This window comes from Malus sylvestris, chromosome 12 (genome assembly GCF_916048215.2).
Source record: "Malus sylvestris chromosome 12, drMalSylv7.2, whole genome shotgun sequence".
NCBI lineage: Eukaryota > Viridiplantae > Streptophyta > Magnoliopsida > Rosales > Rosaceae > Malus > Malus sylvestris.
The window spans coordinates 1,769,287-1,782,890 of record NC_062271.1 but is presented as its reverse complement, the minus strand read 5'-3'; the positions used below and the strand labels follow the sequence as shown (position 1 = coordinate 1,782,890).

Genomic DNA, 13,604 nt, shown 5'->3' with positions numbered 1-13,604 from the left:
TCAAATTAGAAGACATAATCTCTCATGTGCTGGTGTTATGGATGTGTATGAACTCGTCTCAACAACTTTGGAACCAGTACAACTTAAAATGCGATCGAATTGGTAGGGTTTTGGAGTTAATGGGGGCTTTATTAGCTCATGATAGAGCTACTCAATAAGAATCATATCTATTATTTATGCTATCCCCAGTAGAAGACTATAGATGAGGCACAAAAGCAGAGAGAGCAGCTCCTTTAGTGAAGTAAAAGAGGCACACCAAGAAAATATAAAAAGAGGCATGTATATATATATATATATAGACACTCTCTCACTCACAGTAGCCCTTCTCTTGTTACCGCTGCATCTTCTGAAATTGCATGCAGTTTTCACTGCCTTCGCCACTGCACACGGCACGACCCCTTTCTTTCTATCTTCGAACTCTCTCTATCTCTCTCTCACCCTTTTACTTATATCCTTAAACAACCTCTCCCAAAACGATCGCCCCCTTCTCGTAAACCCAACATCTTTGCCCTCTTCCCACCAAACGACAAATCGTTTTTTCACCCGTTTATGCAAACGGCATGCAGCACGCCCCAAAAAAAACTTTGTCACAAAGTCATTGGTCAAAAAGACCCGATCCCATGCACTGTACACGCGTCAGCACGTCACAACCATGCAGTCCGCCACTCCCTTCTCCCCACATGTCCGCCACTTATTTGCTGTCTCATATATTACTCTAAACTTGCATACAGGATAAAATTTCACGTCAAACACATACCATGTAATGTATCATTACAACGTTTCTCAATGGCGAAGCCAGAATTTTACAACAACGAGATCATTTTTGGGCCCACATTCATTACACAATTCCATCAAACACCTGATGGACACCTATCAAAATCTACCAACATTCGTCGAGAACTTGTGAGACATCTATATGTAGTTGCTTACGTCGAGCATGTGATTTGCACCATTGAGTTGCACACAAAAACAAAGGAGAAAGAAGACGATGGAAAGAAGGAACAAAATTGGAGAATGTAGAATAAACAATAGGTTGTAATTCAACATTGTTCACTCTCTCCTTAATTAGGGTCAAAGATAAATTTACCAAGAAATATACATAGAATATACATGGGTTGGGAAGTTGTTGTGATCATGAGCAGCCATTGACCCTAATTGGACTCCATTACTGCGTTTCATAGTATCTCCGTAGATGATAATGTTAATACGTTCCACTTTTAAGCATTTAGAAAAAAAATTAAATAAACGTGTTAATTTGAAGTGGTATGAAAATATTAAAAGGCACCCGAATAACCTCTCCGCATACTCAATCCATCCAGGTTGCATCCTTCGCTTATCCTCGTGCCCAAACACTACAAATTTCATGCTCTGGACAAAATGAGTCACTAGACGTATACATGGATACATAAACACACACATACTCTCAGACATGGGACCACTGTCCTGTGCTTAAATTCCAGCTTTTTCGTGAACGACACGATCCGACTCTGCCGCTCTCTCTCCTCTCCTCTCCTCTTACTCTCTTACTCTCCCTCTCACTCTTCTTTTTGTTCTTCATTTTTCTCTCAATATTTTTTCTTTTAAGTGAACATTTGTTTCTTGTTCTTCTTCTTTGTTCTCCATGGAAATGGAAGATCAGTACAATATGTCCGATCTCCGTCAACTCATGAACGGAGGTCGGACCCACTTCCCCTCCATCCCACTACAACCCACAACCGAGCTCTTCCCGAACCACCACCGAGGTCCTCCTCCTCCTCCTCCTCCTCCTCCTTCTCTTCATCACCAACACCATCCGTACGAGCAGCTCATGATGATAGACCGTTCTCAAGCCCACGAGATGATCCCTCGTGGGCTTCACCATCATCATGAGTTTCGCTCTCCGGACTCTACTAGTGCTGCAGGTGTAACTACTCCTACTACAGTTACGGCAGCTCCTTCTCTTAGTGGCGGTGGCTTGGAGGCTGAAGCTGGCGGGTGTCTTGGCGGTGAAGGGTCTGGAAGGTGGCCGAGGCAAGAGACTCTCACTCTTCTGGAGATCCGATCCGGGCTTGATTTTAAGTTCAAAGAGGCTAATCAGAAGGGTCCTCTCTGGGATGAAGTCTCTAGGTATGTAAATACATACACTTGTACAAGTATACACCCTACCCTAGCATACCTACTTATCTTCCTCTTCTTTTTCAATTTTCAAATTTTTTTGTTCACTCTTGGTTTGTCAAATTTGTTTTGGTCATCATTATTATGTGATTTCTCTTAACTAATTGGTGCATGATGGTACTTTGGCATGGAGGTTTAAGTAAAATCATATTCGGGTACTTCCATTGTGTTTCTACTTATTAATTAAAATTATTTTGAAGCAGTTTGTGGATAGTTTTCCATGTTTTGAGTTGGAAAATAATTATAAAAAATAAAAAAATAAAAAAATAAAAAACAATTTCAATTAATCAGTTGCGAACCGAGTTTATCAGTTGAAAATGTGACCTTTCTTTCAAACACAAATTTTTGTTTTTATTTTATTTTTGCCATAATAATTAATGGTTGGCCTCTTCCATGCTTGAATACTATATATTAATCGACTGGTTTTTATCTGATATTGAAAAGACATGATGCACAAGGAAAATACAGCCCCCCTAAAAGACTATACATTCTCTTTCTTTAGAAAATTTGAAAGGTCATATGCTTAATTGGGATATCATAACATCATCATTAGCAAAGGAATGATCATAAATATTTCACATGGCCACAACATTTTAATGGGTTTTTAGCTTAGTTATTTTAAAATTCGATTTTCAATTTAAGGCTACTTACCAATATCCTCTTCATATAACCAATCACTATGATATATACTCTGCTTAATTACAAGCTGACACTACCAGGATTGCGGGTCTTTTACTAAGAAAGTGTTGTATTTGTTTTTGGTTTCTTTCGTAGAACCCAGTTTTTATTTCCTTTCATCTGCCTCCTATTTATAATTAAAATTTGTGGCAGGATCATGTGTGAGGAACATGGGTATCAAAGAAGTGGGAAAAAATGTAGAGAGAAGTTTGAAAATTTGTACAAGTACTACAAGAAAACAAAGGAAGGAAAGGCTGGAAGACAAGATGGAAAGCATTATCGGTTCTTTCGACAGCTCGAAGCTCTCTATGGAGAAACTACCAATACCGTAGTCTCACCATCTTTGCCTGCAGAAACCCATTTCGTCGGTAATAATAGTAACAATTATCGTTACCAAGCAGCTGGCAATGCTCAAGCAAATCAAGAGATCACAACTCCCTATCATCATCAGTCATCTGATCAAAAGCACTGTGACAGCCTTAGCCTCTCGAATTCATCCGAGTTCGAAACCTCCTCCTCAGAAGATCAAGACATTAATAATGATGTCAGTGCAGCCGCAATGGACAATGATTCGCAGGAGGTGAAGACAACGAGGAAAAGAAGAGGAGGAATTGGACGGAGGGGTTGGAAGGCGAAGATAAAAGAGTTTATCGATGCACAAATGAGGAAGCTGATCGAGAAGCAAGAGGAGTGGTTGGAGAGGCTAATGAGGACCCTTGAGCAAAAGGAGAGGGAGAGGGTGGTGAGAGAGGAGGAGTGGAGGAAACAAGAAGTTGATAGGGTTGACAGAGAGCAAAATTTCTGGGCCAAAGAGAGGGCATGGATTGAAGCTAGGGATAAGGCTTTGATGGATGCACTGCACAAGATATCGGGAGGATCATCATCAACTGATCAAGCAAAAGCTACTAATTACAATTCTTCATCACCTGATCACAATGATCCTGATCAAATAGTTCATAACATGAGTAGGAGTGCCAAGGAGTTATTCATGAATAAGAAGCGAAAGGAGAATGCAAATTCGAGAAGCGCATCGGCAGCCTGTTACTTTCAGAGCAATGAGTCGTGTTCCTCATTGTATAGTAGTCAAGGAGGGTATTGTGGTGAAATGAGTAATGAACAAGGTAACCATGATGGTTCTAACAATTCTCCTAATGGTGGGAATAATGCAAGTAATGTGGGGAGCAATGCAGTGCCTGATAATTGTTTTCCGTTCTTGATGAGTGAGGGGGAGAACTTGTGGGAAAATTATGGATTGAAGCTGAGCAAGGGAAGCCAAAACCAGTGATGATAATATTATATGAGGTGTAATATTAGTACTTTGTACTAGGTGATCATCAGCTAGCTAGCTGCAGAAGACAACTTGCTCGGTTGAATTTTGTTATGGGGTTTAACAAATTTGAAAAAAAACCTCTCTCCCTCTGTGATGGTCTCATGTGAGGTGAGGTTTACAGTATGATCATGTAAGCAAGGAGCTAACTGGGGGTTATTTATGTGTAGGGTTTGATTGATGTTTTAATCATGGGACTGAAGCCTAAAGACATGGAAATTTTAGAGGGAAATAATTATGGATTTGGACAGGTTGTAGTGCTGCTAGCGTTGGGTATATGTTTTTGTGGGTTTTCATTTGTTTTAAGCTTCATTTTTTTCATCTTACATGCGTGAGTAAATATTGTTTCTCATTTTGTCATGATATGGATTCCAAGCAGGCCATACTAAAAAATGAATGCATATTGAACATAATATTAAGAGCCAAGTTTTGAGCATTGTTAATTCGTACTTGAATTTGAATTTCCTTTCTTGTAGCTAAGATGAATTTAGTGTAGAATCGCTTGTTTAATATATTAAAAAAATAAATAAAAAAGATGTAATATTAAGAGAATAATTTCTTGTTATAGGTTAGGAAAAAAAATTGCAAATTAGTAGACCAGATAAACCCACGAACTCTCTCCTTATGCAATATACAAGGACGGAGGCAGCTAAGGCCCACTGATTGCGGCTGTCTCCACTAAAGTTTTGTGCGAAGGAAACAATATATGATGCTTACATAAGGGGCAGATAACATATTTACCATATTATTCATGCTCCTTCAAAAAAAATAAAAGATATATATAACTTGAATTTATTATATTTAAGTACTTTAACTGCTCTGTTGAAATTTTCAAATTATATGTATAAAAATAAGTGATCATTGTGAAAAAAAAATGCCTACAAATTGGCTTAATGAAATTTGAGAAGAAGAAAAATAAGATCACATGAGGGAGTATTCAATATATTTCTCCAACATTTAACTAATCTTGTGGTTGAACTCCTTAGCATGTAATAGGGCTCCGATAGGTTAAGCTTGTTCTACATGCATGCATTGTTCAAGGACTTCACAGGAAAATATGGTTTTTTTTTTTTAATTTGTTTTAAATAAGCTTCAAATGTTTGTGTTAGTGTACGATGCAACGTAGCAGAAAATGTTTTTTATGGCATGAAAGAAATTTTTGTTCACAAAATTGGAAATGTGAAATTATCGGTTGAATTTGATTTTTAAATAGAGTAGAAAATAGGCGAAGTTACGACATAATTAAAAGGTGTGCTTTAATAAAAAAGAAATTGTGTGTTAACCAAGTAATGGTGAGGGAGGGGTGCGCCAATGGGTTAGGGTTAGTGCAATTTTCCACAGTTTGTCAGAGTATCTCATACTTGGATGTATAAAATACTTTGGAGCATCATAGAATTTTTTGACCAAAAAAAAAAGAAAAGAAATTTTCAAGATTATGATAGATCGAAGTTCAATTCTTTACAATATAGCCAAAAAATAAAGAAAATTCCCGTACTCTGAAGGAAGTTGCCTTCTCGATCAGATGAGCATATATAGCATGGCTGGTTGGTACGTACTAGCTATAGAGAACTGACAATATTTGGAAGCAGGCAAGGCATGTCATGTGCAGCTTCTTAGTAAAGCAAACGTACGAATTGTATCACCAGAAACATGTCATTATCTGCAATTTAAGGCACTCGAGTATTGATTTCCATTCAGTTTTAAATTACAGCCAGCTGAGTGATATATGTAACACTGAGAGAAACTAATTAGTATAGCATATATACATCATTATGCAGTAACATATATATGACGGTCGGGAGTCTACAGAATTATATATTTTCATATACAATAATACACTTTTTCTTTTCACGTACATGGTTTTGGAAATACAAAAGTTTTAGTTTAAATGTTTTCTTCTTTTATTTATTAGCAATAGTCGTTTGTAAGTTTTGAACTCGATACCTCAAGCAAAGTGAAGATTCATACTAAAAATGGACCTGGATTGGATTTTATAAGATTGTATCAAGCTTTCATTGATTACTACAATTGTCATTTTCTTTCATATATTTTCTTTTATATGTCTTTTGGTTTTAGAGAACGTTTCATATATTAGCTTTAATTAGCTCCATTGACTATCTTGATGAAATATGTAGTTATAGGCAAGCACGCTCATTCTGTCAACTGAGATATTCAGAAGTTCAATTAGATCAGATTTAGTTTATTACATGTTCGAATTCCTTTACTTCTGCTTTTGGTTCTGATTTCAAATTAGCCATAAGCACGTCGATGAGTAAGTGGTTGTGTCACTCAAATTTGGTAATCAAAATCCTTCTCCTTGTTCCTTGCTCTCTTTTGAAAATCCTCGTAGGATGATAGCTCATAAGGTTATAAACATTTGTCCTTACATTCAAGTATTATGTTCGATTCTTCATCTCCTATTATCGCTTGTATGAATATATATAACCTACTCGAAACCCAATATTTTACTTTTCTCGCCAACAAAGAAAGTTCTGAATTGATTGATCTCTATCAAATGAATACAAATGAATACAAATGAAAGATAGAAGGAGACTCTGAGTTTATTTTTTTTCCCCCAATTCTTTTTGTTGAAATTTTTTGGGGAAAGGGGGTGGCAATCAAATTGAAGCTTAAATTTTCCTTTATCATAAAGGTATTGTAAACCGATGTATGTGATGCATCGGTTTGAAGAAAGGTTTAGGGTACTAAACTGAAACATTTAGATAAAGCATGCAAATTTAGCTATCAGCTAAAGTAATGCGTTCTATACACCGGTGCATTAAATAATTTTCAAGGTCGTGCATGGGAGAACTATATTCACATGTAGCTTGTGGAGAGAGTCCATTGTGATCCAAATTCAGCTATCCCATACACCAACGCACTATAGAATTTTCAAATCAATACATGGGAGAACTGTATTCGCTTGTAGCTAGTGGAGGGAGTCCATTGTTATCCAAACACAGAAAAGGGTCAGTCATTACTCATATGACACTCATATACACAACACAGTGAACACTCTTGGACAAACACTAGTGACCGTACATAGGAAAGAGTAAAGAAGCTTCCCACCACGGGAACCAAACATTGCAGTCATTGTCTCAGTGATTTTCCAAGTACCCCCCATTTATTTTGTCTCTCTTATTGTCACTATTTTGATGAATCTCCTTCCCCGAACTTGCTTTGGTTTGCTTGTCCCAAGGCCAAACTGCTTCTGTTTCCTGCTTCTGCTTCCGGCTGCTTGAGACAGTTGAGTAGTTGAGTCATCCGCAGTCAAACGAGGAGATTACATGCATGACAATTTTAGAAATTTCAAGTTTAAGAAAAACAGCTTTTTTTGGGAATGCTTTTGCTTTGCTTGCTTCATGCTTTTGCTGAGGTGACCACTTACTGAGCTGATGTATACAAAACACCAAAAGAAAAAGAAGAAAATTTTTGAACCGTTACTGCTCTGCTTTTGTAGCTTTTGGCTTATCCCAAATTGGGAAGTCTGGCCATTGCTTCCAGGCTGCTTTTAAACAATCTTTAGACATTACTGACATTTACCATAGCAATTTAATCTACACATGTAAAACATAAATTAACTATAGAAATAGAACTCCTTCATCTTTTTCTAAAATCCCAGTTTAAAAGTTAAAAATAAATAAGAAAAAAAAAGGGAACTTTAACGAAAAGCACCTGGTATTGTTCACTTTAACGAAAAACCACATTTTTACACTAAAAAGTCAATCCTGGTACTATTCACTTTACCATTTATTTTGTCCTTATCATTAAAATTTAAAATTTTCAAACCATTTTCATTAGTTTTCCTAAAAAAAAAAGCCCTACACAGTCTTAAGGTTTAGGGGTGTGCCCAATTGGCCCAAAAGCCCACTTCAATTAGGTACTCTGAATTGGTCCAGAAAGGTGTATATATGGGCTTGTTAGTCAATATTATTTATCCCAGCAGGTTATTTTGTTGAAAATTGATTTTCGCACTCTTGTTTTTTCCGTGCTCTCTTTTACTCTTTTCTAGCTGTTGAATTTATCAATTAGAGGAGAATTAAGAGGCAAATCAGAGAAAAGAGAGTAGCAGGAGAAAACGGAAGTGTGGAAGTTATATTCTCCTATTGTGCTTAGGGTTAATGTTAAGAAAGGTAGTATACCATATAGAGCTATTCGGATCGGGCGAGAAGCCCTCTCCCTTCTGTTCCTTCGATTCCTTCATCAATCGTCGCTCGTTGGAAGAATCGGGATGAATCTCCGAATTAATTTTTTTTAGAAATTTTTCGAATCTGATCTTGAATTTTGGGTCTTCTGCCTTATTCAGTTGTCATGGTTTGCGCTGATTGATCTTGTGTTTGGAGGTGAATACAAGGCAGGTTCAATGCTGTAAAGGCAAACCCAAAGTTTGGGTCCATCCAAAGTACTACTCAAAGCCTCAAATTTTAAGAGCTCAAAGTTCACAAAACAAAGGAATTGAACCACAGTTGCAAATATTGTAGTAGACTCGATTTGATTTACGCCATGTTTTGGTGCCTAGGATTGGATTGGATATTGGCGCCTGGGATTGGATTGGATAAGTTATTGAATCTATAACAAGTTGATAGAAGAAACGGAGACCAACTCACAAAGTTTGACATATTCAATCTTAGATGCCAAACGCGACCTGTCAATAAAATGACTAGCCCAAGGGACGTCAAAAACCAGTGCAGTACGATGAACACGCAAACCGTTCAAGAAACAAGGTAATTAAGATCAAAACCAAATAGACAAAAACTGGATGTTGGAAATTATAGTGCTTATCTTCAATTCAGGCAATAAAAAGTAACTGTTTAGGAAACATTTTTGAAACTCAACATGTCACTGGCCGTCAAGCTTTTATTCTACCACCATCCTAATATCCGAGATCAAGAACAGAAGTTCGAAAAAACCCTAATAATACGCTTGAGAATGACAAAAGCCATACACAGACCGCAAGATAGTTTTCCAAAAATAAAACAAGAACTGTAAATTTCTTCAGTACTTGTAATCCTTCACATGGAGAGACTCAGCGGCACCCTCACCGAGCTTGGCATCACCCTTGTAGATTCCAAGAGTAGCTTCTGAGTTGGCCTTGGCCCTTGTGAGGAGAGCAGCCTGCGCCTTTGGGATGTTTCCCTCTTTCCCTGCCCATGCCTTCAGTGTGCTCTGCTGAAGAGCACGTCCGAAGGAGAAGGATAGAGACCACGGCTTCTTTCCCTTGAGTTGGTTCATGGCGTTGAGGTTGAGGGTAGCCTCCTCCTCACTCTGTCCACCGGACAAGAACACAACAGCAGGGACAGCTGCTGGGGTAGTGCGCAACAAGGCGCGAACTGTGTACTTAGCAATCACTTCTGGTGAAACCTTCTTGGCATCAGATCCTGGGGTAACCATGTTGGGTTTCAAGAGAGTTCCTTCAAGCAGGACATGGTGGTCGTTAAGGGCCTTGTAGCATGCGGCAAGAACACGTTCAGTCACATCGGCACACTTATCGATGGAATGGGGTCCATCGACCAGGATCTCTGGCTCAACGATGGGCACTAGGCCATTCTCCTGGCAGATGATGGCATAACGAGCCAACCCGTTGGCATTCTCTTGGATGGACAGCTGAGATGGTTCATTGGGGCCAATCTTGAGCACAGCACGCCACTTTGCGAACCGTGCACCAGCTTCATAGTACTTCTGGCAACGCTGGGCAAGGCCATCAAGACCCTGGGTTGTGGTCTCACCATTGGTTCCGGCAAGCTCAACGGTACCCTTGTCGACCTTAATTCCAGGGAGAACACCACCTTCCTTCAAGACATCAACGAATGGCTTGCCTGCACAACATAATAATGAGTACCATCCCATGGAAAATTTGACAATATTATTTAGGAAAAGAACAATCCAAACCAAGCACAAATCGGAAAAGGGTAACAATTCATGCAACCAGAGGATTGTCAAAACAGGATTACAAACATAACAAGTACTGTTTACTGCTTTACCCAAACTTCTCTTGAAAAAAAAATCTTTACAAAACGATACAAATTCAAAGGATTTATTGTTCGAACAAAATAAAAACACTGCATACACAATTTATTTGATTCAAAATAAGACAGAACAAATAGTTGTGCAATGACGAAGTATCAAAACCTAGAAACTTTAGTCAAAATACCTGAAGCCGTCTTCTGGTAGAGGGTTTCCTCAAAGAGGATAACTCCACTAAGGTATTGGAGCACATCAGGGGCAGTGAAGAGCAGTTCACGAAGAGCACGCCTGTTTGATTCAACATTCTCAACATTGATGCTGGCAAAACGTTTGCCGATTGTGCCAGTTGACTCATCAGCAGCGAGAATACCCTTTCCAGGGGTGCCGATGTAGGCAGCATTGGCGATAAGCTCATCTGCAAGGCATAAAAAATTCAGCCAACATAGACCAGAAATCACAAAATATAAATACCCACATCGAAACATCTACATTAAATTACAAAAAACAAGAAAATATGGAATGATAACAAAAGTTCGGACAAGTCCAAATTCCCCTCATAGTCAAGCAAGTAATACAACCGAAATCGAAAAATCAATTACTACATGTGACATGCTTCCAAAACTATTAGAACTTCAGATCAAAACAAATACAACGAGGAACTCTGAAGGGTAAAGTGTTATGAATAAGTAAGATAATCACACACATAAAAACATAGGGTTTCAATGAAGATCAAAAGATCAAAATTTAGTACCAAACAACTTTGTCAATCGAATCCTATACCTAAAATTGACTGAAAAAATCATAAACCCCAATAAGCACAGTTGCAAATTTGAGGACTCTAAATCCATAAATTTGATTTTAACTTTCCAGTAAAATATAGTCAACAGGTATTCCATCTTCACAAAGTAAAACCTAGAAGGCATATTAACTAAACATGTCAGATTAGATCTAAATTTTAGTAATCAAAGTACTCAAAAAAAGTTTCAGGAGCAAAAACGATTGATTTTCTGATAACCCAAATCCAGAAAACTGCAAGAAATCGATACGGTATAGAAAAAACGAATCTGGGTCTTCGGATTTCGAACGCAGAAGTAAGATTCAATCACTCAACCACCAGAACATACTGAAAAAACATGGTTTCATGCATCAACGCTTGAAAACGAATAAAAACAATCAGATCTAAGAAATTAATCAAAACAACATATATATATATACACATTTACAGATCGATATGAAAAAGTAACAGAGTGAAGGGGATGAGTAAATTACCAGCGTATTTGCCTCTGTAAGCAGACATGTTTGATTGATGCTGAAGATTGAGAGAGGAAGAAGAAGACGAGTTGGTTGTTTTCTGAGAGATCGAGAGAGAGGAAGAGACGATGGAAGAAAGTGAAGGGTGGGTGAGGATTTTTATGCGAGTACGGCTCGAAAGTTGCACTGTTTGCTTGGCTTCTTCCCCACTTAAATAAATTATTATTAATTTTCTCTTTTTGGTTTTACCATTTTGCCCTCCTGCCCTTAGTTGGACCTACATTTATTTCCTATTTTATATTAATACGAATTCATTACTGTGGATTTTCTCCCAATTTACAAAAAAAATATATATGTTTTTTCCTAAAATGTTCGTTTTCTCCATTAATTGAGTATCTCTAATGAAATTGTTGAGAAATGTTAAGGGAACTCTTTCGAGAGTGAGACTTTTCGAGGACTTTCTGCTACATAATTTAACGTTAATTCTGGTGGCAGTGTTATAAAACATAAAGCAAAAAATATAAGGTGACAGAGAGTTTATGAAGAGTCATATTTTTGAGAGAGTCCACTTAGCATTTCTCAAAATTGTTTTGGAAATAGCGGTGTTAATAAATCACGACATTTCCATGTGTGTTAGGTATGGGTTTGATTGATGTTTCTTAACTTAAATGATTAAGAAAATAAAATACCACATACATATTGTGATTGCTTATGTGACTCGTTGTTCTAATTAGATTTAATTTTACTGTAACAGAATTTCATAAGCGTTACTCTTTTTTTTTTCTTTATAAAATTGCTTTAAAAGCTTTAGAGTCTTCATATCAATATTTTACATAATACGTACAACCTTGAGGTCAAATGAGCTTTTGAATATCAGAAGTTGAATTGATCATCAAAAGAGAACTAGTAAAAAAATTAGAATACAATCTGAGAAATAAACTTCCATCGAAATACATGCCTTACAAATCCTCTAGATTTACTTTGGTCACGCATAAGTTTTACTTCATATGCACAGATTAATATTTCCTTTTAAGTTAGAGCCTAAATTAATTGAAGAGGGTAAAAAGGTAATTAGGCAGCGTGGTGGGATTTCACAAAACCAGCCGCCGTCCCCGTGATTGGGTTAGGTCGGTAGGAAGGGGGTCAAAAAAGTAAAACAAGCCAACCAAATCCTGTGGGGTTTGAAGGCGACTCCGGTTTTGGTTTTGTGAACTTGTGGTAGCCAAAACCAACACCGGCAATCTAGGTTCCGGTCTTTATCACAGTGCTTGCCTTTTTTAGCCTATATTCATATCTTGCAAAAAATTTATAACGTAAAATAAACGGGTGAGATTTAAAAAAATTTATCATATACTTTTACTATCTTCATCTATCTTATTTGTATCTTGGTGTGCTTAAAATCGGAAAATGATTCTCTATGGATCCATTTTGTAGGGATCCTAAGGATTCCCGTATCTTATCCGTTCATCGTGCATTGTACAGTCAATTTTCGTCAGATACTATTTATGTTTAATTTTAAATAAAAAAAATCAAATATACGATTAACAGCTAAAATGTGAGAATTCCTAGTATACCTACAAAATGAATATGAATGGGATCCAATTCACTTAAAATCACAGAATATTGAAGCCACGTATCATATCTTGAGCGCCTATACTAGAAATTTTGTGTACGGCCGCCCATATGCTAGGTTATCTGTCCGCCTAAAAATCTCCTATATTTGAGATCCATGTCTTTTTTTTTTTATAAATTGATTGTTGTAGTGTACAAGGAAGAAGTACTAAAAAAATGAAGTAGGATTCTCTTTCCTCCAAATACCCTCACCTCCCATTCTCTCTCACTTTCCTCTTTGTCTCTCTTTTTAAAGAAGTCAACACAAAATGTTGATGCTGCTTAATCGTGAACGTTCAAATAAAATGAGACTGGAAGAGAAGGAAAATGAGAGAGGAAAGAATCCGGATCCGTAAAAAATACTCACTTAAAGTGTGAGGAAAGTGTAATATTTTACTAGTTTGATTGAAGGGTATGTGTGTAGGTAGCTTCTCTAGTGTTGGTAGTTTTGACGTCGAGGATACATAAACTTACAACATGAATGGCATTTCCTATGAATTTTCTTTGTTTTGTAATTATAGGCAGCTATCAAACGCTTTGGAATGCCCCTTCAATGTCTCCTTTATACGATCGATTGTACCTAAAAACTATACAAATAGAATTTAGGGGTTCAAACTTA

At 37.3% G+C, this 13,604-nt stretch overlaps 2 protein-coding genes across 2 annotated transcripts; one reads left to right on the top strand and one right to left on the bottom strand.

Moving 5' to 3' along the window:
• Positions 1-1,454: 1,454 nt before the first annotated feature.
• On the top strand, positions 1,455-4,602 carry LOC126593513 (trihelix transcription factor PTL). The gene is made up of 2 exons (XM_050259605.1): positions 1,455-2,106; positions 2,986-4,602. The coding sequence occupies exons 1-2, from the start codon at positions 1,622-1,624 to the stop codon at positions 4,115-4,117; spliced, it is 1,617 nt and encodes a 538-aa protein (XP_050115562.1). The 5' UTR covers positions 1,455-1,621; the 3' UTR covers positions 4,118-4,602.
• A 4,317-nt stretch (positions 4,603-8,919) lies between these two features.
• LOC126593510 (fructose-bisphosphate aldolase 1, cytoplasmic-like) lies at positions 8,920-11,561 on the bottom strand. The gene is made up of 3 exons (XM_050259603.1): positions 11,393-11,561; positions 10,311-10,538; positions 8,920-9,975 (listed from the first exon to the last, which is right to left on the bottom strand). Exons 1-3 carry the CDS (start codon positions 11,418-11,420, stop codon positions 9,155-9,157), a joined length of 1,077 nt encoding a protein of 358 aa, XP_050115560.1. The 5' UTR covers positions 11,421-11,561; the 3' UTR covers positions 8,920-9,154.
• Positions 11,562-13,604: the final 2,043 nt, after the last annotated feature.